This window comes from Lissotriton helveticus, chromosome 4_1 (genome assembly GCF_964261635.1).
Source record: "Lissotriton helveticus chromosome 4_1, aLisHel1.1, whole genome shotgun sequence".
In the NCBI taxonomy this organism is placed as follows: domain Eukaryota; kingdom Metazoa; phylum Chordata; class Amphibia; order Caudata; family Salamandridae; genus Lissotriton; species Lissotriton helveticus.
The window spans coordinates 425,649,919-425,677,659 of NC_136063.1; the positions used below are offsets into that span (position 1 = coordinate 425,649,919).

The 27,741-nt window shown below is 41.8% G+C and overlaps 1 protein-coding gene across 1 annotated transcript in view; it reads left to right on the forward strand.

Moving 5' to 3' along the window:
* NIPAL2 (NIPA like domain containing 2) overlaps positions 1–27,741 on the forward strand; it is a 661,359-nt gene that overhangs the window by 327,791 nt on the left and 305,827 nt on the right. Inside the window, exon 4 of the mRNA XM_078686977.1 lies at positions 9,179–9,238. Within this exon, the coding sequence (XP_078543103.1) occupies positions 9,179–9,238 (60 nt within the window). The remainder of the gene's footprint in view (positions 1–9,178; positions 9,239–27,741) is intronic.

Sequence of the window (27,741 nt, forward strand, 5' to 3'; positions counted from 1 at the left end):
TGTCGAATCCAATATATACCTATAATTTCTCAAAAGAAGGTATACTATGCAAGGATCAAAGAATGACCCTTGCGTAACAATAGTCTAGTTAAAAACAGCAACAACGGGTAAAGGGGTACAATACAACAACAGTCAGAATGGTGTGAGGTAACAGAGAGAACTTCTTGCTCACCCTATTTGGTGTAAGTACGATGCCTCAACGGTCTCCTCCCATGAAAAGCACTTCAAGCGTAAGTGCCCTGTTGGGAGACAGGGGGAGGAAAAATAAGGTAAAGAGACTCAGTGTGGGCTGGGGAGGAGAGTAAAGGTATCCCACGGTTTAGCCAAGTATGCCTGTGGTCCCTGCTCCAAACCGGTGGGTGGGAGTCCGGAAAAAAGTAACCGTGACGACCCGTGGTAGGGGAACCAGGGCGGTCAACTACAGAAGCAAGCAAGTACCAGTGGCGCGTGTCCACACAAACACCGCCGAGTGGGACCACCATGTACGGAAGGCCGACATAGCATGTGAAAACATGGAGCAGCCGCTCTGTGTTTTCACAGTGCAGACGGCAGCCGCCTGCACTTTCAAAGGGGATTAGAGACCCCCTTGCAGGCGGTGCAGTCAGTGACTGCACCCGCCTGCAAGGGGATGCATGGGGGTCTATGGTACCCCCTTTGCCCGCTCCAGAGGGCTGCTGTCAGGAGGCGCACCGATAGTGTGCCACCTTTTAAATGGCGCACTGTCAGTCTTCTTTGACTCTGTGCCCACGTCTGTAATATGATGGGGTACGCCCTTATCCAAATGACGGAACACCCTCTGGAGGTAGCGCTGGTGCTTTAAGTGCGGCAGCACTATCGGTATTATAGAATGGGACGCACTAGAGTCCGCGCCCCCTTCTATAATACCAAAGTGCCTCAGGCGTGCAAAGCGGCACAAACGCCAGTTCTGTAATACAGCCCCAGGTGTCCTCTGAGCAGCCAGACACCCACTAATCCATTCAAGCACTCAGGCGTCCTCTCAGCATCCCGGAACTCAGGGTCATCCAAACGGCCACCAAGGGTTGAAGCGGGAATGGACGGGGCGCTCTCTTTTCTTTTGTCTCTCTGTGCAAATTAATAAGCATGTTGGTTAAATTGTCTCTTTGACGCTACTGGGAGCAGGCCCTTTAGTCGACCTGGGGCCTCATTTATGAAAAGTGACGCATCACTGCGTGAAAACAGCGATGCGTCACTTTTCATTGCGCCCTCCTTGCGAGACCAATGATGCGTCATATTTACACTATGACGCATCATGGCGCAAGAAGTTACAGATACGTCAGTATTTCTGACGTATCTGTAAGCGCAAAAGTCACGCATTGCTGGAATGTGTCACAAAAGTGACGCAACTCCAGCAATGCGTCATTTCACATAGGGAAAGCCCCATGTGAAAGGGCTTGCGTCAGTCTTACGCCTGCTGTGAGGCAGACGCAAGATTTTGACACAACAGTGTTCTAAAAGTGACGCAGTGGAAATCTCATAGATTTCACTGCGTCACTATTACGAGGCTTTTTGCGGGGGAACGCCCCCTCTGCATACATTATACCTGACGCAGGTATAATGTAGCGCAGGGGTTTACAAAGTGACGCATCTGCTTAGATGCGTCACTTTGTAAATAGTGCGCAACAGGAGGCACGTTTTACGCTGCCGATGCGTCACAAAAAGTGACGCATCGGAAGCGCAAAACTGACGCAAGGCCTCATAAATGAGGCCCCTGGTTTTTAGGTGCTAGTTTAGCCCAATGTGGAACTTGTGGTGACGTTATGCTATTTTAAACTTGAGCGGCAACTCTGAGCTGATCATTCTGTGCAAGTGTAAATGTATGCTACGTGCTATGCTCTTGAGCTTGCGTTTTGTTAAGTGCTGATGCTAGGCTTGTTTGGGTGAGTGGCACAGAGCCAGACAATATAATGTACGCATCCAAGCGTTAATGCACCACACAAAGCCGCCCAGGTAATTAAAAGCTTACAAGGGCGTAAATGGAATGGCTCTACTTTTGTCCTGTAGAGAGCACTGAGCAACTTATTTGGGTGTTTTCTAAATTATGATTCTCCTAAACTGTCCCATAACTTAGAAATGCGTGCTTTCCTTCTATTTGCTATTCATGTGTCAATCCGAGCATCAGTATTTTCACTCACTGCAAGCAACATGCCATGTGAGGTCTAGCAGTGTATTCACGAGTGTCATTTTAAGCACGTTCTTTTGTATGGGGGCAAGTGGCAGAACAACGGACAACACTTTTCAGTGTTATTCATCGCTCTCCATCCCACCCCAAAAACCTATAGTGATTCAGGACTTTCAGGGCCTAATGTACCAAACGCTGTCAGCTCTTCTGTGTCGAAGGGGAAATGCGCTTAAACATAAGGGCGTGAACTTCTACCTTTTTGGAGCTTCTGAAGCAACAAATGTCACTTTTTTGCATTTCAAACATAGCTATTATTAAATTGTGTGTTGCTTACTGGCTCCAGCAGCATTCACCTCCACGTGCCAAACAGTGCCTTACATCTGTGTGCACCTCCTGGATTTAACGCTGAGCGTATATTGCCCTTCCTGCACTGTCTGCACTTCTTGCCACTCCTCCACTCTGTCTGCCTCATGTCCAAATGCTTTTCTTGTTCTAAGCATTGCAGTAAAGGCTACATTTTAAATTCTATTATGTGCCTAGAGGGGCACACATCTGAGTATGCATGGAAAACATGGCATCAGCCCAGTGTTTACCTGCATGAATGCAACATAAACTAGCTTGTTGGGGGCGCAACAAAGATTGTCGCAGGGGGTGCCACCAGTGCCAAAGCCGCACTGCCCACATGCCTCTTTCTTTCACCACCCTACACTTCCTGTATATTTATCCAACGATTGCAGGTTCATTTCCAGCCCTGCAGTCTCGCTTTTCACTAGTCACTCACCGATCTCTTCCTTCTTTTCTCCTTCTTCTCCTGCTCTGGCTCAAAGCCTGAACAAGCTCGTTGTAGTTGAATAAATAATTGTACCCGTGGCAGCAGCGCATTCACGGGAAACAATGGGCTCTGATCCCAGCCTCTCAGATCAAGAGAGGAATAAAAATAGAGCGAGGCTGTATTAAGTGATGCACATATGCAAACTGATTCTTATGTTATATCCTGCTCATTGCACCAAATAACAGTGCTGAAAAGAACTGTTATTACACGTTTCTGCTATTTCTTGTAGTTAATGCTGGTTTATTAAGAGTCCTCAGTGTGCACCTCTGAGCAGTGCTCGCCATCGCTTCTTTCATCTTCAGTACTGTATCCTAGACCAGCCTTCCATGTCTCTGGCTAGTAATCTCCTTTTATTAACCTCGTGTTAATTTCCCTTCATCTTCATTCTTTAATGCTGTAATAGTCTTAGCTGCAGCTCTCCTCTTTCCTGCAGTGAGGGTGTCTTCAAACCCCAGCACACAGTGTTCTTTCCCTTTCCTACATTACTTTGAAGTTGTCCTTCTCGATGCCTGAAGAGCACATCTATGTAATGTACATCTTCCAGGAAAAGTAAGTACCCAATTAACAAAACACTATGTGATAGAAAAAGCAGAGTAATGGCTGACTTACAAGAAAAGTGACCAATTTCATTTTCTGGTTTCTTCATAGATTAAAACCATTAAACCTGGTATAAAGTAGTGGGATCCCTGGAGTGAAATATTTCTTAATATTTAATCGCCTTTCTTTGTTTAGGCCTACTCATGCGATAGCCGGCAACTAGAGGTGGTGGTAATGCCAAGCCTGAGATAACTGGGTCTGGCCAGTATCTCCATTGCAGTGACTGCCCATCATGTTAAGGTCTTAGCTTCCTTGTGTGCAGATGGTCAAATATGACTACTGTTCCCAGTTGCAAGTGAACCGTAAAGTGTTATGGGCATTCCTGAGCTTCACTTAGGTTTTGTTATGTCTTGTGAACAGTAAATACGCATAAATGTTAAGATTGTGGAGGTATACGAAAAACGTTCACTTGCCCAAGATGTACGTTATTTTCTCACATTTGTTTTTATTTTTGATCTTATGTGAAGTGCGAGAGACAGCTAGTAGTCATTTTAAGGCGATGATCACATAAGTTAAGGGGGGCACAAGTGGATAGACCTGGTGTGGCAGTAATGTTCAAAGTTGGGAGCTTGCAGGTGCACCACTGACAGGCAGAGTTTGTCAATTTGGATCAGCCAGAAAAGAAAATTGTTTTAAGGTTGGCAGGGTGGTCGGATACATTCAGGTAGCTTCGGATGCTATTGTGAGTTGGCTTACTTGAAACTACCTCACAGAAAATGACAAGAAACTAACGTTTGGGCAGAGAGAGCCACACATTTTAGCAAATGCATCTATCAGTGGAGGAAGATTGTGGCTCGCCTTATGCAGCAGACCAGACAGCAATAAAGAGTGATGAAAGGGTTCAGATGGCATTGTGCCTCAGAAAGTTACTTGACATAGAAGGGTGTCAGTCAAAGGCCACTCTGATGTGATATGCCGTCAAAGCCTTCCTTCTGATCTGACATGAGTGCAGAGGGTGTCCCAGGGTGTGGGGGCAATACACGTGAATTGATCTGCATTCAAGTGCTTCCATTTATTTTCCAAGGCTGTTAAGTTTGTTTTGAAGTCAATCCGTTGTGCATCCTTAAATGATCTTGCGGGTGAGCACAGAGCCCTGAAGTATATTGTTTTCTTGGCGTAAAGTCAGAGGAGGGTTTTTGTAGGTTTTCTGATGGGATCTTATTGTTGCAGATCAAAGAAAATCCCGGCCACATGTTCATGTGCCTTTTGGAGCTTGGGGAGCTGAATGTTTTTGCAAAATGAGAGTAAATGACATTGCAGTGGTCGAAACAGGAAGATGCGCCAGAGGCAGAACGAAGATGAAGAATGCATTCTTTGTGGAATCAATTCTCAGATTTGTTTTCTGTGTTATGAGTATTGTTTGTCTTGGCAGATATTTCAGTAATGTTTTTATTTATTAACCTTAACTTGTGCAAGCAGTAGTTTACTACATTAGATGAGATTATTCAGTATGATGAGAAGTTAAGAGCGGGAAGGAAATAAACACTTTCTCTGGTTTTCAGCTAGACATGAGTTGGATAGGTAGGGATTTTTTAGAGAGGTGTCAGGTGTCTGTCACAATCCTTTGACAGAGTGTCTCCTAAGGAAATAATTAATTTAATACAATAAAAAATGGAGCATCTCGGAATAACGACAAAACACAAGTATTATTCATTATTAGACATTGTTCCCATGCATAACATATAAGATGTGTCTTGTACAGTCTCTGGAAATATTCAAATTAGATGAACATCTGTGCAAAGCAGTTCCAAGGAAATCAGCGATCAAATAAAAAAAAAAAAATTGCCAACTTTTGGGAATAATTCGACATCTGGTCTGAAACAAGAACTGTTGTTCAAGGCAAAATTGCCAGAGCTTGAGCACTGTGGCGTGTTAAAAATTGACAAATTGCAACAAGATAATAAACCATTACGGCAGTATACACAAGAGGTTATATAGCAATTGGAATGTTATAAATTGTACAATCAAATTCCTATTTTCTGTCTTTGAGTAATGCGTAGCATCACAGACCTGAATGCAATGGCATTAAAAAGAATGATCTAACTTTGCCACTGGATTCAAGCTAGCCTGGCTGATGACAGCTGATTAGCCAGACACCGGTCCCAGGATGCTTGTTTCCGGTCCAGGGAAGACATGGCTTGGCAGTTCGGGCTGGACTGTTTCCATGAGGCACAGGGTCAGACTGATTTACATATGGCCATGTCTGAACTTGGGTGGCGGAGTGAGCTAAAGAATGATGATGGATTAAACCCATATCAGTTGACTGGGGGTGAGTGCTTGCAATGTTCAACACCCCGTTCATCATCCCCTTTGGTTTTGCTTTGGTCGCCCTAAGTTGGCAGGGTATGCCCAGACGTGGGTTCATTGCTCACTTTGCCACTGGATTCAAGCTAGCCTGGCTGATGATGGCTGATTAGCCAGAAACCAGTCCCAGGATGTTTGTTTCTGGTCCAGGGAAAACATGGCTTGGCAGTTCAGGCTGGACTGTTCCCATGAGGCACAGGGTCAGACTGATTTGCATATGGCCATGTCTGAACTGGGGTGGCTGAGTGAGCTAAAGAACGATGATGGATTAAACCCAGATCAGTTGACTGGGGGTGAGTGCTTACAATGTTCAACACTCCATCCATCATCCCCTTTCGTTTTGCCTAACTTATGAAGTCTCATAACTAAAAACACAGTCATGAAATTAACCCTGAGATAGATAAATGCTATTGTACTGCACATGGCTAAATTAAAATCAGAGAAGGGAACTGAGAAGAATTCCTGGGACTATTGAACACAAAATGTACGGTAAAGTTGATTATGAAAATTTAGCAGAGCCTTAGTTTATTACATTGTTTACACATATCCTTGAATGTTAGATGAATAGCATCTTCCCCATCTTCCAGGTAGCAGGCTAGATTCCCTCACAACATTTTCCATCCGGGTGCATAATTGATGTAAAACATATGAAATACTCCTCAATTAATTGTATCTAGTCGCATGAAGAGTTTTCAAATAATTAAATATGCCCTGTATTTAGTTTTGTATGAAAATATGAATAAACTGTGCTCTTTTTAGACAAGTTCCACAAATGCCTTCTTGATATTGCTACAAAGGTAGCACTGAAATCAAGACTGTAGTAACCAACTAAAAGGACCTGTCAGAATGGCTTTACGTTACTAACTCTGTAGTGAATGGCCAAATCTTCCTCATGCTGCTGACCTGTGGTATGGACCCTTGCAGATGTAGGTGAGGCCATGAAGAAGTTCTAAATAATCTTCAGAAGTTGAGACTTGACCTGCCAGCCACAATCTGCTGGGTTCTCCACTTGTAATTGTTTGGTGGGAAGTATGAGGATACTGGAGGACCGCTGAAATACCTAGTCAGCTAAAGCATCCTGCCTTGGTCCACAAGGTGGTTTTGAGATTCAAAAGATTGAATAAGATCAAAGGTAAAACTTGAGAGTGGGAAAGGGCAGCAAAGGGATCACAGTTAGGAAAGAACTTTGGCAGCTACTTTTTTTTAAGTTTGTCCATATGGAGATTTCGGTACAAAAACTCCTGGTTTCGGGGACACCCTGAAAAATGAATGTATGAGCTCAAGATAACTTTACGGACTACAGTGTCCTGCTTTTCTCCGGTTCAGATTTTGGACTTCTGTTAAAAGGTATAAGGGACCGATGTAGAGTTTGGTGGCTGATTACTCCATCACAAACGTGACAGATATCCTGTATGCCTTATTACAAGTGCCATACAACGTAACCCAATAATAAAAAGGCAGACAGTATATCAGTCATATTTTTGATGGAGTACCCATCTTCCAAACTCAAAATCAGACCCTAAGTCTAAAAGTAAAACTTTGACTGGCATTTCTCCAGGCATACCTTCCCCAGAGTTATACAGCGCCAGGAGACCTATGGACAGGTAGCAGTGCACTTTACAAGCTCAAAAACATTTACATTTACATTTACATTTACACATACCTAACTGTGGCTCCATTGCAAATGGCCTTAATTTGCTCCTAGGTTACAGTCAACCACAACCATTGGCGCTCTGTTGTTTCTTGTAACCTTCTGACCTAAAGCTTTAAACGTCTTTTTGACAGTTTTTTGGTCATTGTTGTTTATTGTTTTCACTTTCTTACTAAATTGATTTAGGAATTTTATTTGATTGTTTCTTCACTATAATATTAGTTTGTTTTGTATAAACAGATTTTTATTGCGATTTATTTATTAACAATCAACTGTCATATTATGTGCCAATGTGAACGATACATCAGGATCATACTCAAGAGCCTATACAGACAGTGAACTATCAAATTCCCCAATTTACTCGCCCTCCCCTCCCTTGCCATAGGCCGTCCCCAATATCATTTAGTCTGTGGTACAATTCAAGACAGTAATATGTCCTACACCCGAATCAACAGGAAGGTATAGCTAACATGTATTCTTCTTCATGGGGATTGGGGGATATTTTGTCTGGTGCTGCCTAAATACTTAACACATATGTTGCTGGGTCAACAGTTCTACATAAAGCCTCTGTATTTTTATTACAATTATAATTGGCAGTTCATCGGTTTACTAAAGTAAATTATGTGATCTATTGCTTTCTCAGATACCATTATCAATATAGAGTAATCTAGGCTGAATACTCCTACTTTAATGTCTTCAGTCAAGGAAAAACATGGAGCAAATAAAGCTAGGATGAACATTCTAAATGTACAGTCAGATACCCCAAATGTCCAAACTCAGCTTGTGAAACCTAAGGTTTGAAATGGAATGCAGTTCATCCAATCTGTATTTACTTTGAAAGATTACCTTTCAGTTTTTGTAAAAAAATGTTTGAAGTGTTTATTCTTTCTTCGAAATACTCTTACACTAGCACCTACCTCGCTTAGTTTCCCTATGCCGATATGTACTTTAACCCTATACTAACACCCTAACTCTAATTGCATCCCTTACCTCGGAATTATCCCACAGCCATATGCAAATCAGTCTTGACTCTGCTCCTCGTGGGAACAGTCCAGCCCAAACTGCCAAGCCAGGTCCTCCCCGGAAACGTGCTCACTGTGCCACTGGATTCTAGCTAGCCTGGCTGATGAGGGGTAATACCCGGAAACTGATCCCAGGATGATTGTTTCCAGTCCAGGGAGGACCTGATTTAGCTGTTCGGGCTGGACTGTTCCCATGAGGAGCAGAGACAAGACTTATGTGCATATGACTGGGTCCAATCTGGGGTGGCATGGTGAGCAAAAAAAGGATGGATTGAACTAAGATTTCTTGACTGGGGGTGAATGTTTGATTTGTGCAGCATTCCGTCCATCATTTGTTTGCGCAACATGACCTCTTTTTAGACTCCTTCTCAGAATAATGATGACAAAACTATACTTGATTCCTCTGACTTTTCAGCTGCATGTCTAAAATGTAAAGACTCTTCGATTTCCACGTGTCTACCCAACCTCAGTGAGAAACATTCAAATACTGGTGTTTAACACATTGTTAAATGGTGAATGTAAAATACATTTTTAGAACGAAATTTAACAGGATATTAAATTCAGACCATAAAAAAGAAATGTGATGTTTAGCAGTTTAACATTCTAATATGACTTATTTTTTCCTTTATTAGGTAGTGCAGTTATTTCTGTTGTGTTTCTGAAGGAACTCCTGAGGGCCTCTGATGTGCTGGGTAAGTAGATCATTATCCCACTTGCAGGTTTATGTGTTATTTTATAATGTTGAACAGATTTAGTGCAGCAAAATATTTAATGATATGACAAAAAGTCCCTGGTATCTAGTTAAGTCTATAACCTCCCAGAATCCCAAAAGTACTGCATGTGCCTCCAGTACTAAGGCTAGGCCCATTGTTCTCTCCAATTCTCAGTAACAGAGACATTTTTAGGACTAAAGTTAGAAGTTTAAGACTGCCAGCCTGTATATGACTATATATGCCTGATTCATGTTTTCATGCACTTACTCTCACAGCATCAACACCACTCCACTCTCTGTCACTCACACAGTCCTGCAACCACCCATACAACACTCCACACTCGCATGTATGGTCCTCAACACCCGTTCACTCACCAAACAGTCCACCTGACATTGGCACAGCCACCCCACATCCTACAAAATTTGAAGGCAAGACAAACATCACTAGCTTGGGGTTGGAATCTCCATCATCCACAAGAACACTGTCAGCTGCCCCACATCCACAGACATGTCATCTTCCAATGTGAACACCTGTCAAAGAATTCTCTTGTGGACCTGTAATATGGCACTTCCTACATATTTCAGTTTACAATCACACACCAAAAGATAAACTGTATGTTGAGTTTTACAACTATGTCTCTGATTTTCCATGGTTTTTCATTATTACTATTATTATTATTATATTTATATTTATAGAGCGCACAGCTACCCGGAGGTTTCCCGGCGCTAAGGACGGGTTGAGGGAGAACACAGTAGAGAGACTTCGGGCCTAGAAAGGGAGCTTATTGGTCGAACAACCATGTTTTCAAATTCCTACGGAATTTGAGGTAACATGGGTCTGTACGGAGATAGAGGGGGAGGGAATTTTAGAGGGAAGGTGCAAGATAGGAGAAAGAACGTCCACCCATTCTTGCTCGATTAATCCTGGGTACCTGAAACTTATATTGGCTTGAGGAGCGAAGGACCCTTGAAGGGCAGTATTGGTGAACTAGGGTGCTAAGGTAGGATGGTGCCTTGTCTGATTTTATTCTGTGCATATAGCACAAGGCTTTAAATTTAGTACGGCTTTCGATTCGGAGCCAGTGCAGGTTGCGTAAAGAGGTGGAGGTGGAGGATTTGTTGGGCAGTTTGCAGAGTAGCCTAACCGCTTCGTTTTGTACCGTCTGAAGTTTCCTCGTGACTTCCTTACAGGCTCCTAAGTACAAGATGTTGCCATAGTCCAATCTAGATGTTATTAAAGCCTGGACTACGGTTTTTTGTGTGTCCTGAGGAAGCATCCATATAATCTTCCTGAGCCACATAAGGATAGTGAAACAGGTAGCAGCGACTCTAACCGCTTGTTGTTTCATGGACTTTTTGTCATCAAAGATGATGCCAAGGTTGCGAGCAGTTTTGGAGGGATAGGGTGTAGGCCCCATCTGAGGCGGCCAATGGTGAGGGCCCCACAGGGCTGCATTTTTACCAAAAAGAAGAAGTTCAGTCTTTCCCCCGTTGAGTTTAAGTTTATTTTCATGCATCCATTTGGCAATGTTGTTGAGGCCGGAGCAAAGGGAGGACGGGTTAGAGTGTGCATTTGCGGAGAGTGAGTAGATTAGCTGGGTGTCATCAGCGTATGAGTAGATAGTCAACCCAGCTTGTTCCGCTATGGTGGCCAGGGCACTAATGCACAAATTAAACAGTAGGGGGCTCAGGATCGAGCCTTAAGAAACACCAAACTGAGAGTTATGTTTTTTTGAGGTAGAAGTGGAAGAAAAGACTTGAAAAGTTCTATCATTAAGGAAGCTTTCGAGCCATACATGGGCAGACCCAGAAATACCGCAAACTTGCAGGGTGTTAAGGAGGATGGTGTGGGAAACCGTGTCAAAAGCGGCACTGAGGTCGAGTAAGATGAGTGCCACGGTTTCCCCATTATCAACCTGCCGGCGTATGGTCTCAGAGACCCCTAGAAGTGTTGATTCTGTTGAGAATCCTGCCCTGAAACCTGACTGGGAGTTGTGAAGAAGGTTCCTTGATTCAGTAAAATTAGTGAGTTGTGTGAGGATGTGTTTTTGTAGAATTTTTGAAAATACAGGTAGGAGCGAAATCGGGTGAAAGTTGGAGGGGTCTTCTGGATCTGAATTAGCTTTCTTCAACAGGGGAACTATCATAACATGTTTCCATGCTTTGGGAACTTTAGCTTCCCTTAGGGAAGTGTTTAGAAGCTCCAGAATGAGAGTGAGGGAAGGAGTGTCCAGGGTTAATAGGACTTGGGGGGGAAAAGGATCCAAGGGGGAACCTGATTTGATGTTACTGATGATCTCATGTAATGTGGACATGTTAAGAGGGTCCCAGGTTACTAAGTGCTGAGAGATGTTGCTAAAAATTTGGTCCGGTGCGACATAGTCAGAGTGAGTAACCAGTTTGGGAGGTTCAGGTGTTATACGAGGGGAGGTTGGGTCCTCGAAGCCAGCATAGATTTTATTAATTTTGTTAATAAAAAATTCTGCCAAAGCGTTGCATTGTATAGAATCCAAACGTGGGGCTCTAGGTTGACAAGTAGCGCCAGAGAGTTCTTGCACAGCTTTAAAGAGTGCTTTGGGACGATTTTGTGCGTTCACAATAGTTGAATTGATGTATTCAACCCTGGCCGTTTAGCAATGCGCATGATATTTAGTTAGGGCAGATTTATACAGTTGCTTTATAGAGGGGTCATAATGGGCACGCCATCAACGCTCTAAATTTTTGCATGCAGTTTTTTCCAGTTTAATTAATTCAGGAAACCACGGGGCGAGTGGGTGATGCAAATTATACTTTTTCTTTCTTTGGGGAAGGCATACATTGACAGCAGAGCTAAGCCAGTCGTGAATAACTGCTGCCTCCTCGATATTCATTATGGTGGTAAGGGGCTTAGTATCGTCAAGACATGCGTTAAATTGACTAATGTTTAGTTTTTTCCAGTTTCTCGTCACCCTAGGTTCTGTGGGGAGTACCTGAGTTGTAGAGGACTGGGGAATAGTTATGGAAAATTCCACCAGATAATGATCAGACCAGGGGATAGGTAAATGTGGCTTGCATGTGATATTGTCGAGATTGAAATGTGTTGAGTACAATTGTAAAATCCATTCCTTGGTTGTGGCCAACTTCTATTCTCTACAACCTCTGGACTACTCTTAACTAGGACATCTCTCATAGATGGAGCCTTCCTAAATGCAATAGAGGGTACTTTTGGCAAGGAGGGCCCCAATGTCGCATCGCCCTGCCCTGCACTAAGGGCTAATGTTTTTTCATGATGGCCCTTATTTGTTTTTCCTGTTTGCTGAAACGCACTGTTAATCTTATAGTCGAGTCCAATACTTTGGAGCATCTATTAAATAATAGTTCATCCCTACTCTTTTGATTTGCTTTAACCAGGGCAGAATGGAGTATGTAATTTTTATATCTTCCTTGTATAAATCTATTGACAGTTTCAATTTGGCCCGCAAGTACATCATCAGGCAAATGTAGTTTCTCCTAAGGCGAAGCACTTCCCCAAGGGGTGCTGTTTTTTAGGTGCTGTGGATGGAAACTATCTGCATGTAACATAGTTTCCCGCAGTTGCCTTTCTATGCAAGCGTGTCTTGATTTTATTATGTTGAATATACACTTGTAAATCAAGGAAGTCTACCTGAGTCTTACTGATGTGTGCCACGAATTGGAAGTTGATGGAATTAATATTGATTTCTCTAACAAACGATTCAGCTGATTCAATGGTACCCCTCTAGACCGCAAATAGGTTACCAGTATATCATAGCTAAAAGAATACATGATCGTTCCACAAATCACTGTGGTTAGCGATGAGCATCTGCTCCTCCCACCAGCCCATGTGTAAACATGGGTAACTGGGGGCGAAGACGGTGCCCATCGCAGTACCATGCCTCTGCTGGAAGACCTTCCAAGTAAAATTAAAAAAAATCTTTTCTAAACACCTCTTAATCATGCATAGTAGCAAACAATTATATTTTAACATTTTTAACGGGCAACTCTACAAGAAAATACAAATGCATTGACCCCATCATAATGGTTAATACTGAACAGACATCTAACGTCATCAGCAAATAGTCTCAATGCTAAAGAATGTCATGGACAGGTTTAAAAAAGTCTTCTGTGTCCAAAACAAATGATGGGAGATTCTTTACAAAGCTTTGGAGAAAAAAGTACACATGTCGGGAAGTATTTTCAAATGTGCTATTAATAGCAGAAATTATAGGTCTGCCTGGTGGAGGTAACTTGTTTTGTGAACTTTGGGTAATAAATACAGATGAGGAATTGAAGAAAACCGTTCCTCGTAACTCAACAGGCCCTCAATTCTCCAGATGGATCATTGCCTACGATACTGTAAGTCTATAGATGTGACTGTCTCCAAACTACTTTTCACATAATATGCAGTGTAATTGAGTTGGTTTTATGCCTCCTCAAGATAATCTTTTAAAGGTCACAGAACAATATTGCCCCCTTTAGCTGCATTACATAGGACCATGTCACTTTGCTACTTCAACTTTTGAATTAGTTTGCGATATTGCACTTACTGTACATTGTATTTTCTTTTAGCTCGTTAGATCATGTGATTACATTTTTTTTATATTTTCCACCACTTTCTCATTGAGAGAATCAATTGCATCACATGGCATTGCTGGTATGAAAGTAGATTTTGGTTTAAATGGAGTTTTTTAGTAAAAGAAAAAGGTTTCCCTTTGGTGTTGTCAATATGAAGGCCAATCATGCCACATCTATTCATATACGTCAAACATACTTCTCAAACTGGCCACAATTTATAAAGCACTTACAAGGAAGAGTATAATCAAAATGTATCACACATTTTTATTTTCATTTAAAAACATTACCCTTAATGTCCAAATACATTAAAATTGATCACGCAAATAAATTAAAAACACATTACATATTCACAAAAGATAACAGGAGAAATCCAGACAATGAATTTTGTCTTGTAAGTGTTAATTCAGTCTAATTTGGTACAACAGAGGGCATACGTTTTTCATTCCATGTCACCACAACACTGTTGACCCTTTCAAATTTAACGAGGAATAAAGCGTTGACGCGTTTCAGTGGTATTAAGTTGATGAGAAAACCTTCATCAAGACAGATTACATATATTTCTCCTTACTACTCGTATCACCTGTGCAATCGCACGTGTGAGAATCCTCCTTAATTTTGGACAAAGGGGATATTTTTCAATATCACGATTAAAAAATCTTTTATTCTTTTTGGATGATTCTATTAGTTAATCAAAGCGAGAGCCTTGACTCCAGTCCTTATTAATTGTTGCATGGGGATCATTTCTTTACCCCTAGATGGACTATTCCTTTCCCAATGTTCTTAATCAAATTCACCTTCTTAAAATCACAGGGACCTGCATATGATGTGAGTTCATGGACACAGGGTATGATATAGTTGTGGCTTTTAAATCCGACAACCGGCTTTCCCCGTTCCTGGCCTGTTGCGTACCGCGTATCGCAACTTGAAAGTGGCTCTCCACTTTCAAGTTGCTCTACACATTTTAAATTCCAACTACCTGCCTCAGTGGGCGTGGCTGTCACCACAGCCTCATGGTAATTGTAGTCCACCACGGTATTTCCAAGTGGATGCACTTTGATTTGTCCAGAAATGAAAAACAAAATTAGAACCCCAGTTGGTTGGTGTGCTGCTCTGTTATGTGCCAGCCCCGCTTTCCAGAAGTCGACTATGCTGTAAGTGCCAGTCCTGTAATGGCGCCAAACAGTCTCTTCCTTCCGTACATTTTCCAGCTCCAAGTAATGGCCAGAGACTGTTTTGCGCCATAAAGCCCCGGTACTGTGGAGGTCTGAGAGGCCCACTTATGTAAAAATAAATAACCCATAGGGAGGTGATGGTGGTCACCGGGGCAGCAGGGGAAGTGGTAAGTGCCTCACCCACATTTATTTTTAAAGAAGCCCCAGGTGAGGTGGTTGTCTCCGTGCAATATTAAGCTCCAGGAGGGGAGACCTGTGCGCCGCACCTCTCTTATTTAAAAAAAGCCCCCTGGACCTAGCTCATCCGGGGGCTAAATATTAACAAAGCATCGGAGCCTGCACTTTAAAAAAAAAAACATTTTTGGTAGGGCCCACGGATTCCACTGATTTGTTGTCTTTTTAATGCTTTTTTGGCCCTGCATGGTTCCTGTGGGACCCCCCCAATAGGCCCAGGGGGTCAGCCTATTTTTACCTTGCCCACTTTAATTTCTTTTATGTTTTTTCTGGGACTCTGCTGAAGCTGAGTACCCAGATGGCTGCCAACCCTTCCTTGTTTGAAGTGTTGGCAGCCAATCATATCTCATCACGAGATCAGAAGAAGTCGTGGATCCGCTGCGTCCCTATATATACAACTAGAGATTTCTTTAAATTGCTCCACAACTACTGAACAGTTTTACACCAAATTACAAAAAGGCTCTTCCTTGAACCTACATCTACCTTCCTGTCAAATTTGGTGTAATTGCGTTCAGTAGATTGGTCTGTAGCGAAATCTGAAGTTCCTTTGGAAATAAACAAGGGGAAAATGCGTTTTGTTTCCTCCCATTTTTCTTGGCCCCCGCTTGACAGATCACTCAATTGAGCATCAAACTAGTTTTTAAAATTTTGCGAGGATTCATCAACCGATGCTAAAGTTGTTGGCTATTGAAAAACCGCTCTTCCTATGGAAACCAAGGGCCAGATGTAGGTAAAAAATATTTACAGTTTCTTAATTAACGAATTTTACCGATTCGGTAAATAAGAATCGGTAAATAAGAAGGAAGGGGGGGTATGTAGGAACATCCAGGGGCCAGATGTAGGTAAAAAATATTTACAGTTTCTTAATTACCGAATTCTACCGATTCGGTAAATAAGAATCGGTAAATAAGAAGGGGGGGTATGTAGGAACATCCAGATGTTCCAATTACCGATTCGGTAAGAATCGGTAAATAACAATCGGTAAATATGGAATCGGTAATTACCGATCAGTATTTACCGATCGGTATGGCCAATGCATTCCTATGGGCCAAAAGTCCCATAGGAAAGCATTGGAAATACCGATCGGTAAATACCGATCAGTAAATACCGATCGGTAATTACCGATCGGTAATTACCGATCGGTATTTTCCGCGTCGGCCAGCAAACAAAAGTGAAACTCAACACAACAGCCAATCAGGTGCAACCACCCTCCCCCTTCCTGGCAGGAAGTGTGCACACAGGCAGCTGCAACTAATTAGAAGGTTCTGGAAAGGCAGTTGGAGCAGAGAGACTGGGAGCAGTAGCAGCAGCAGGCAGAGCTCGTGAATTGAGAACACTTTAAAATGGAAAGCAGCAGGGAAAGTGAGCAGGCAGAAAGGAAAAGGAAACTTAAGTTCAGTAGTACTGAATTACAGGTGCTTGTTGAGGAGGTGGTCAAGGTACACCACAGACTTTTTGGCAAACTGTCCCTCACTGTGGCAGAATCAACAAAAAGGAAATTATGGCTGGACATCCTTGCTAAAGTTAATGCTGTGGGAGTGACCACCAGAGTGACAGAAGACTTAAAGAAGAGGTTCTATGACCTAAGGAGCCTCACAAAGAAAAAATTGGCTGATCGCCACAAGCAGTCACAAAAAACAGGTGGAGGAAAGAACACTGCACCCCCACTCACCGAGCTTGAGGAGCTGGTAGCCACAACCATGGAGTCTGAAAGTGTCCATGGACTGGGAGAAGTGGACAGCTCGGCTAAATCTGCAAAAACAAAAGGTAAGATGCATGCACAGCAATCCCCCTCCCACCCCCACCCATCCCTCACCCCTTGCAGCTCAGTTACCCCAGTCCCATGGTGTGTGTGCAAAACTGCAGCAATGCATCATGGTACATGTAGTCAGTCTTTGAAAGAACATGTGACATATGTAACCAACAAGAAATTTAAATCTTTGCTGACAAAATGAAGGGCAGGCAGCATGTTCAAAGTGCAAATTGATATGTTTAATTGTAGTGGCTGTGACACATTTGCACCTAGCTGATATGTGCCCATATGTCCACAGGTCACACATCCAGAAGGCAGTCCGAGGAGGCAGAAGGCACGGCACCCCAGAGGGATGACAGTCAGGATCCAGGGCCCAGTGCATCCCAGGACACAGGGGTTCCGAGTGGGCAGCCACCCTCCCAAGAAACAGACATCAGTGAGGAAATGCATGGATCCCCAATTCCCTCACAGTCACCACTATTGGTCTCATCACCAGAAATGCCTGCATCCCTTGATTTGGTAACACCTGTTGCACACCCTAGCAGGAGGCATGTTGTTTCCCCACTGCTGCAAATGGAGATAGGTGCTGAGGAAATGGTGGGTGTAGAGTCACATGACTTGTCTGAGGCTGACATCACTGCCACACTGCAGCCCGGCACAGAGCCTGTACCACCTATCACTAGAAGGCGCACTGTCCAAGGAAGGGGTGTAGGTGCACGTGGGGAGGGGTCCAGTGTCTTTCAAGGCCTGGAGGGATCGATGATCAGGATACAGAGGATGCAGGGCAAGGGCATCATGGCCTGTCAGAGACAAATGAGAAACATGAACATTAACATTCAGGACATTGGCAAGGGCATACAAGAGCTTGTGGAAGTGAACAAGTGTATGGCAACAGGCATACAGCAACTGTGCACTAAACTTGACTCTGAAATTGCTGCAAGGCGCAGGGACAAGCAGCGCGCACAGAGAGCAGAGAAATCCTTACACCGCCTGGCAACAGCCACATCCCTGCTATGCAGGCGTAGCATCAATAGTCAGGAAGTCCTGACTAATAATACCAACCAGTTAACAAGGGGCATTGCTGGAATGACTGGTGCGCTGGAGGCCCTACTCAATGCACAAAGTGCACGAAGTTCTGCTCTTGACGTGCCGGACAGTGAACCTAGCACCAGTAGGAGCAGCACAGCTAGCCCACATGGTGTTGAGCCAAGGAGGAGCAGCAGGCGACAGGGTGAGGCTACAGGCCAAACGCCCAGTGAACAGGCTGAGCCACAAACACCTGCCAGTGCAAAGCGTGGCCGAAAATGAACAGTTTTTACTATGGCCTACTGCCTGTGCACATTTTTTTTTTTAGTTGTTAAAGTTTCATTTGCACATTTGTGCCATTTAAACAAGCCTAGTGACAATATGCAACTATGGTGGGTGGGTTCAAGACCTGTCTGAGTGTGTTTGCTCACTGTGAGCATTGATGTCAAATGCTTACTGTTGCTATTTTTTTCTTTACCATCTGTTTAAGAAATCTAAATAAACAGAAGCTTGTGCTTTGACTATAGCTCAGTGTCTTCACTTACTCAGAAATAGTTGCGTGTAATCTCCTCACGTCTGTATCTGCCATCACTTGGTGTTGACACTCCTGCAGGATGTCTTTCAGGCACAGCATTGTCGTCGTCGTGATCCTCATAGTCACTTAACTCCACCTCAGTCCCCTTCTTAACAGCCAGATTGTGCAACATGGCACAGGCAGCAATGATCTTACAGCATGTGATGGGGGTATACTGCCTTGCACCTCCACTCTTGTGCAGGCATCTAAACCTGCTCTTCCAAATTCCAAATGTTCTCTCAACAACATTGCGTGTGCGCTTGTGTGCCCGGTTGTATCTCCTTTGGCTGGGTGTTGAGGGGTTGAGGTAGGGGGTTAGTATGAATGAGCGAAGGGCATATGCACTGTCTCCTGGAAAGAAAAGGGAATAATTTACTCACATGCATACATGTACTGCTAATTGCAATAGGTCTAATAGGTGTTGCACACTGTGTCTTACCTAGGAGGTAGCCTTCACCAAATTCCCCTGCAGTCAGCCGTTCATAGATGCCACTGTTCTGAAATATATATGAATCATGGGTACTTCCCGGGAATTTTGCTACAAGGTCTGTGATGTAGTGCTTAGCATTGCAAATCACCTGCACGTTGATGGTGTGGGTTGATTTCCTATTGCGGTAAATGTATTCTGTGGCAGCAGGGGGACAAATGGGGATGTGTGTGCCATCAATGCATCCGATGATATGGGGAAATCCTGCCATCTGGTAGAAGTCCGATTTGGTTTGTACCAGTTCTGCATGGGTGGATGGAAAAGAAATGTAATGGCCCATCCTGTGCAACATGGCGTCAAGGAATCTGTGAAAAAACCTTGAGAGGCTGCTCTGGGTCACCCCTCCCACCACAGCAACCACGCTCTGGTAGCTCCCTGACGCCAGCAGGTGGATGCTGCACAGCACCTGTACATGTGCTGGTATTGCATGTGCCCTTGGGGTGGGGTGCTCCAACAGAGGTTTGAGGTCCCTGATGAGCTCCATGATGGTGTCTGGAGCCAACCTGTACCTTTGCAATATCTCTTCCTCTGTGAGCATGAACAGGGTCACCCTCTGCCTGTAGACCTGCTCCTGTCTCAGCCATTCCCTCTCTCCTTCCTCCTGTAGCCGTAGCCGTCTTGCAATTACATAGAATGCCGCCATTTTGCAAACAGAATTGCATTTTGGGTCCATTTTTATAGGCTGTACCTGGTTTACACCTGATTTGAATCCATGGTAAATACCGACTCTTAAATACCGATTTTGGCCCAAAATCGGTATTTCAGAGCCTCCCTACATCTCAAACTTCATTTTTACCTATTCTTAATTACCGATTCGGTATTTTACCGATCGGTAACGTTAACGATCAGTAAATTTCCCGATCGGTAACTTTACCGATCGGTAACTTTACCGATCGGTAACTTTACCGATCGGTAAGTTTACCGATCGGTAATTTTACCGATTCGGGAAATTTACCGATTCGGCCTATTTTCTGTCACCTACATGCCGATCTCCACATACCGGTCGGTAACGGCCGAATTCGGCCATTACCGACCGGTATTTGGCTACCTACATCTGGCCCCAGATGTTCCAATTACCGATTCGGTAAGAATCGGTAAATAACAATCGGTAAATATGGAATCGGTAATTACCGATCGGTATTTACCTATCGGTATGGCCAATGCATTCCTATGGGCCAAAAGTCCCATAGGAAAGCATTGGAAATACCGATCGGTAAATACCGATCGGTAAATACCGATCGGTAATTACCGATCGGTAATTACCGATTTCATATTTACCGATTGTTATTTACCGATCGGTAACTTTACCGATCGGTAACTTTACCGATCGGTAACTTTACCGATCGGTAATTTTACCGATTCGGGAAATTTACCGATTCGGCCTATTTTCTATCACCTACATGCCGATCTCCACATACCGGTCGGTAACGGCCGAATTCGGCCATTACCGACCGGTATTTGGCTACCTACATCTGGCCCTAAGTCCTAACTATAAGATGATCCCTGCGTTCCAGGCAGGAAAAGACGAGCCACTCCAGTGTGAAGGTGCAAATTCATTGGTTTATTTGGCAAACAAGACACGTTTCGACATCTCTCTGGGTCTTGGTCACATGACCATTTGCCAGTTCCACACATATTTTGAGACACAGTGATCAGCACGACGCAGCATGCCCTAGTAGACATAAATAAAAGACGTTGGTGTTTTTTTTAGAAAAAATTACATAGAATTGTGACTCTAATGTTCATGATTTTGTGACTTTACAGCCTAATAAATCATAAGTAACAACAATTTCAATATTTTACAGAATGTATTTAGAGTTCCGTTGTTTGTGCCCATGAGTCACTCTGTAAACTTTTTATTATTTCTCACGAGTATAGTACCCTACAGTATAGTGAACTTTGCATCAGATATATATATTTGGAAGAAGACCGTTTGGTCGAAACGCGTCGCCATTAAACATCTTTAAAAACACAGACCCTGGAGTGCGAGTCTTCTTGTGTGACTGCAGCGCGGATGTTAGCTGTCAGCCCTTTCGAAAATATATATATATATATATATATATATATATATATATATATATATATATATATATATATATATATATATATATATATATATATATATATATATATATATATATATATATATATATATATATATATATATATATATACATATATATTACCTACTGGTGATACCCAGTAGGTATATATAGTTAGGATTGTTTTCCATAGGGAAATCGCAACATTCTATTGGGAATAACTTTGGCGCCAGTTGAGGAATCTTCCTGAAATTTTCCTTAACTTTGCCTCGCGGCGCTCCGGTCCTTCCCTGAAAGTTTGGGGGGATTCTTTAAGCGGGGGCCGAGATAAAAGGGGGGTCCCAAAACGTGTTTTCCCCATGTTAATTTCCATAGGGCGGTTGGACTCACTTTTAGCCCGAACGGCTGAATGGTTTTCCACCAAACTTGGCAAAATTGTAGGGACTGGTAGCCCAATGTGCCTTTGCTATGTCTCCAGATATGTGCTCCAGTGGTTTTTACGAAAATTAACTTTGAAAAAATATATATTGGGCTACATTGGGCTGGCTATATATATGTTAGAGCCCAAATGTAGCCCAATGTAGCCCAAAGATGGCCACCAGTGACAAAAAAAACCAAATGTAGCCCAAATATCAGCCAGATGTAGCCCAACTATAGCCCAATGGCAGAATGTCCCAGAGTGTTCTAAGGAACAACTAGAGCGCTAACAGTCTTACTTATGACAAAAGTATGGCACACCTGAAGTCATCTTGATTGGAATAAAGTGTTAACACTTAAAACATTTAATTTGCAAAGGAACAAAATGAGGGGGTTCATTTTGCCATAGAAATTATGATTAGTGCTGAAGAAAGAAAAATTAGGGCACATTTTGAGTGACTTCTCAAATCCTCCTATATTTCATTAAAACAATTCTGACATGCAGTCTCCCAAGATTGCCACCAGAGACAAAAGAGCCTGTGCTTAAAAACTCTGTTAGCAAAGCAGGCATTTGAGATTTAAAAAATAGTTAGGATTGTTTTCCATAGGGAAATCGCAACATTCTATTGGGAATAACTTTGGCGCCGGTTGAGGAATCTTCCTGACATTTTCCTTAACTTTGCCTTGCGGCGCTCCGGTCCTTCCCTGAAAGTTTGGGGGGGATTCGTCAAGCGGGGGCCGAGATAAAAGGGGGGTCCCAAAACGTGTTTTCCCCATGTTAATTTCCATAGGGCGGTTGGACTCACTTGTAGTCCGAACGGCTGAATGGTTTTCCACCAAACTTGGCAAAATTGTAGGGACTGGTAGCCCGATGTGCCTTTGCTATGTCTCAAGATATGTGCTCCAGTGGTTTTTACGAAAATTAACTTTGAAAAAATATATATTGGGCTACATTGGGCTATATATATGTTAGAGCCCAAATGTAGCCCAATGTAGCCCAATGTAGCCCAATGTAGCCCAAAGATGGCCACCAGAGACAAAAAAAACAAATGTAGCCCAAATATCAGCCAGATGTAGCCCAACTATAGCCCAATGACAGTATGTCCCAGAGTGTTCTAAAGACCAACTAGAGCGCTAACAGTCTTACTTATGACAAAAGTATGGCACACCTGAAGTCATCTTGATTGGAATAAAGTGTTAACACTTAAAACATTTAATTTGCAAAGGAACAAAATGAGGGGTTCATTTTGCCATAGAAATTATGATTAGTGCTGAAGAAAGAAAAATTAGGGCACATTTTGAGTGACTTCTCAAATCCTCTTATATTTCATTAAAAAAATTCTGATATGCAGTCTCCCAAGATGGCCACCAGAGACAAAAGAGCCTGTGCTTAAAAACTCTGTTAGCAAAGCAGGCATTTGAGATTTAAAAAACTTTTTAATATATAAAAACGTTATCCGCTAATAGAATTAGCATTTAAAAAACCTTGCGAATTCAATGAAAAAAGCATAGGTTTCAGGCCTTATATAGTTAGGAATTAGCATTTAAAAAACCTTGCGAATTCACTGAAAAAACCATAGGTTTCAGGCCTTATATAGTTAGGAATTAGCATTTAAAAAACCTTTGAAATTCACTGAAAAAACCATAGGTTTCAGGCCTTATATAGTTAGGAATTAGCATTTAAAAAAAACCTTGCAAATTCACTGAAAAAACCATAGGTTTCAGGCCTTATATAGTTAGGAATTAGCATTTAAAAAACCTTTGAAATTCACTGAAAAAACCATAGGTTTCAGGCCTTATATAGTTAGGAATTAGCATTTAAAAAACCTTGCTAATTCACTAAAAAAAACATAGGTTTCAGGCCTTATATAGTTAGGAATTAGCATTTAAAAAACCTTTGAAATTCACTGAAAAAACCATAGGTTTCAGGAGTTATATAGTTAGGAATTAGCTTTTAAAAAACCTTTGAAATTCACTCAAAAAACTATAAGTTTTAGTGGTGTTATAGTTAGCTGGACATTTTACTCATACAAAACCATTGAAATTGCTCCTATATAGTTAGTTGTACTAACAATATTTCGCGCACCCGCAATCCACTGCTGATGATGTCACATATTAGATCATTCATGACATGGTCAGTGACATCACTGATGACATCTCAAATGACATCACTGATGACATCACTGATGACATCATCCACGTGACAATCACATACACCTTTTCATACACTATTACAATTTTTCATCACTCTTTGTAAAATACAGAGTATCATATTTAAATCCATTGTCACAGCAATACAAGTATCTAAAAATCCACTCAGTGATTCATAGATGTATACACACATCTAATCACTTACCTATGGATTCACTCATACATGCTGTCAATGAACAATAGAACACTATCAAAAATACTTATACATCTATAGACATTAAACAACAGCACGCATCCTATTCACATATGAAGTCATCCTACTCACTTATGCAAACAATGGATCATACTTACATATTTACTTAGCAAAATACGTATACAAACACCACTTCTTCTATTCATTTAGATAGTAAGTCATACTTAGTGAATTATAAAATCATTATTACAAGTATACAGTTATCCATACAGTCACTCACACAATCATTGTGTCTTATGTATACTTATTTATATGCAACAACTGACACATACACTGCCTTTTATTTTTCTAGTTTGTTGGACCTGTACCATTGAGAAATATATTTGCTCATCACCACACCCATAAAGATATTCACTCACCCAAACAACTGTTAGAACATGTAGTTTTAACTTCATATATCTATTGAATCAACTATTCACACATCTTTGGACAGTCACGCCCATACAAATACTCAGTTTACTAATCAATAACTAATATAGACTTTCACATAGCTAGTAACCAACTGTAGAATCAGTTTACACAACAACTGACAAAGTGATACAGATATTCACACAGTTTAGTCACTATCCACTATATTTAGTGAGACATTATAAATTGGTCAAGTAAACAGTCAATTACACTGCTACTAAATCCTCCATCCAAATATGTATTTATATATATCCACTTATTCTTCAATGCAAATTGCTATATATATAATGCATATTTAAATAACGAAGCAAACCACATTCACTGGATGATGTCATCAGTGATGTCATTTAAGATGTCATCAGTGATGTCACTGACCATGTCATGAATGATCTAATATGTGACATCATCAGCAGTGGATTGCGGGTGCGCGAAATATAGTTAGTACAACTAACTATACAGGAGCAATATCAATAGTTTTGTATGAGTAAAATGTCCAGCTAACTATAACACCACTAAAACTTATAGTTTTTTGAGTGAATTTCAAAGGTTTTTTAAAAGCTAATTCCTAACTATATAACTCCTGAAACCTATGTTTTTTTCAGTGAATTTCAAAGGTTTTTTAAATGCTAATTCCTAACTATATAAGGCCTGAAACCTATGGTTTTTTCAGTGAATTTGCAAGGTTTTTTAAATGCTAATTCCTAACTATATAAGGCCTGAAACCTATGGTTTTTTCAGTGAATTTCAAAGGTTTTTTAAATGCTAATTCCTAACTATATAAGGCCTGAAACCTATGGTTTTTTCAGTGAATTTGCAAGTTTTTTTTTAAATGCTAATTCCTAATTATATAAGGCCTGAAACCTATGGTTTTTTCAGTGAATATATATATATATATATATATATATATATATATATATATATATATATATATATATATATAGAGAGAGAGAGAGAGAGAGAGAGAGAGAGAGAGAGAGAGAGAGAGAGAGAGAGAGAGAGAGAGAGAGAGAGAGAGAGAGAGAGAAGAGAGAATTGTTTTTTGCTTCCAATTTACTGCTTGTGTGCGCCTGATTGCGTGTGGAGCATGCTGGCATCTCCTTGACTCACCAAAATGTATCTAACACTCTATCAAGGAAGAGCCTGCACTCAAGACCAGGGAAAAAATTCTGTTTAGCCAAAATGTGTCTCTTCTTTGCTTTTGAGACCTAGAGTCCGGAGTGGCCTGATCCAATAAAGCCGGTTAAAGTCTCCATGGTCTTGAGTGCAGGCTCATCTTTGATGGAGTGCAAGAGACATTATATGATAGATAGATAGATAGATAGATAGATAGATAGATAGATAGATAGATAGATAGATAGATAGATAGATAGATAGATAGATAGATAGATAGATAGATAGATAGATAGATAGACAGATAGACAGACATAGACAGACAGATAGATAGACAGACAGATAGACAGACAGATAGATAGACAGATAGATAGATAGACAGATAGACAGACAGATAGACAGGCAGATAGATAGATAGATAGATAGATAGATAGATAGATAGATAGATAGATAGATAGATAGATAGATAGATAGATAGATAGATAGATAGATAGATAGATAGACAGATAGATTCACTGAAAGAAAACAAAGGTTACAGGGACGTTATAGTCAGGAAATGGATTTTTTTTTAAAACATAAAAATTCACTGAAAAAAACTATGGTTACAGACACGCTATAGTTAGGCTAAGGTTTCACTCATACAAAACCAGTGACATTCAGCACTGCTTATGACCTCACATATTACATCACTCATGACATGGTCAGTGACATCACTGATGACATCTCAAAGGACATCACTGCTGACATCATCCACGGACTCTCTGATGCACCCACTCACATCGCAATATAACATGCCATTTGTGTTGGTTCTTTGTGTTTCCATGTATTGAGAAGTAGCCATTGCCTAGCAAATAGTTGTTATTTGGGGCAGCCCAGCCACAGCCTAAGTAACTTCTCATAGACAAGCACAGAGGAGCCAACCTCTTAGAAAATATATTGAATGTGCGCCTTCCAGGTTATGCACAAACCAAGCATTGGTGATCCACCTGTTCAAAATGTTGAGTTACACCATTGTGTATGTTTATTAGTTGTCATTTTCAAATATTTACACCATCAACTAATGTCCATATGCATGAATTTGGATATGCGCATGCACAGAGAATACTGGGAATTGAAGTTCTCTTTCCCTTTATAAGTAGATGTCTAAACGCCTTAGTGTATTTTGTGGTTTTGACTAAAAAAATTGAATTTGCGAATGTCACGTTCATGGCTGGAGTATCTTTACAGCTACAAAGTCATAGAGAATGTGGCGACTACTGAAAATGAAGGTGCGCAGCATCTGATCTGACTTAATGTTCCTTAAAAAACCCAAATGCCAAAAAAAGGCCACTGTGGCACAACAGAGTGGGGCGGCATGTCTTCTGTTCTGTAACAAACAATGGTTATTCGTCATTTTTTGGTGAGCATCCATGGATCACCACGGTTTAACCTTTTGTTAACTACACATAAACCTAAATGCAAATGCCAAAGGTATTTGTAGAGCACCTAAACCAAGGGTATGACAGGACACCTGACCTGAGTGTAATATATTGTTATAAAAATAGGAACAGAGCTGATTTCTCAGTTACTTAATTAAACAAACTATCATCCTCAGCATTAACAGAATGCCTGGTTACTCACAGGTAATCTTCATTACTCCGAGTCCTGGACTTCCTGTTCCATTCCTGAGCCCGTCCCTCCCTCTTTCTGGTGATTGATCTGTGTTTTTCTTGAGTTTTCTTTGGTATTCTCAGGATGTGCGGGTGAAGCACTTCCCCCTTTATGCATTCCAGGCGGCGCCATATTGGACGAAGTATTTGTTTGACTTTGCTAGGTAATAGGTTTTTGTAGAGCAAACAAGTTACTCCTTGGTAAGGAATTGTACAGGTAGACAAACAATGCCTTTAGATGAGGGGCGGAGCTCCATGCATGCAGCTGAGAGGAGGAGACCTAGAGCAGAGAAGAGAAGGCCTAGGGAAGGGCCTGCCCTGTGTTTACAAGGCCAATCATGATTTCCAGCGTGTATGGGCCGCCAGCAGCACTTGGCAGCATTAGCATGAGCAGCAGGTTATTAAGGGGCTGCAGGGTCAATGAACGGCTGAGTATATGTAAATTGCATAGTGTGCCTCGTGAAAGAGCCCTTGAAATCCCTAACATGCATTTATGTTATCACTGCGCCCTCATGCATCTCTGAGGCATTGCTGCACGCTGCCACAGCTCCACTTCAGGACAGCTTTTTCTCAATACTATTTAACCTTTGTGTTAAAGTATTCTAGAGTACTTGGGCTAGAGCTTTTCCAAAAGC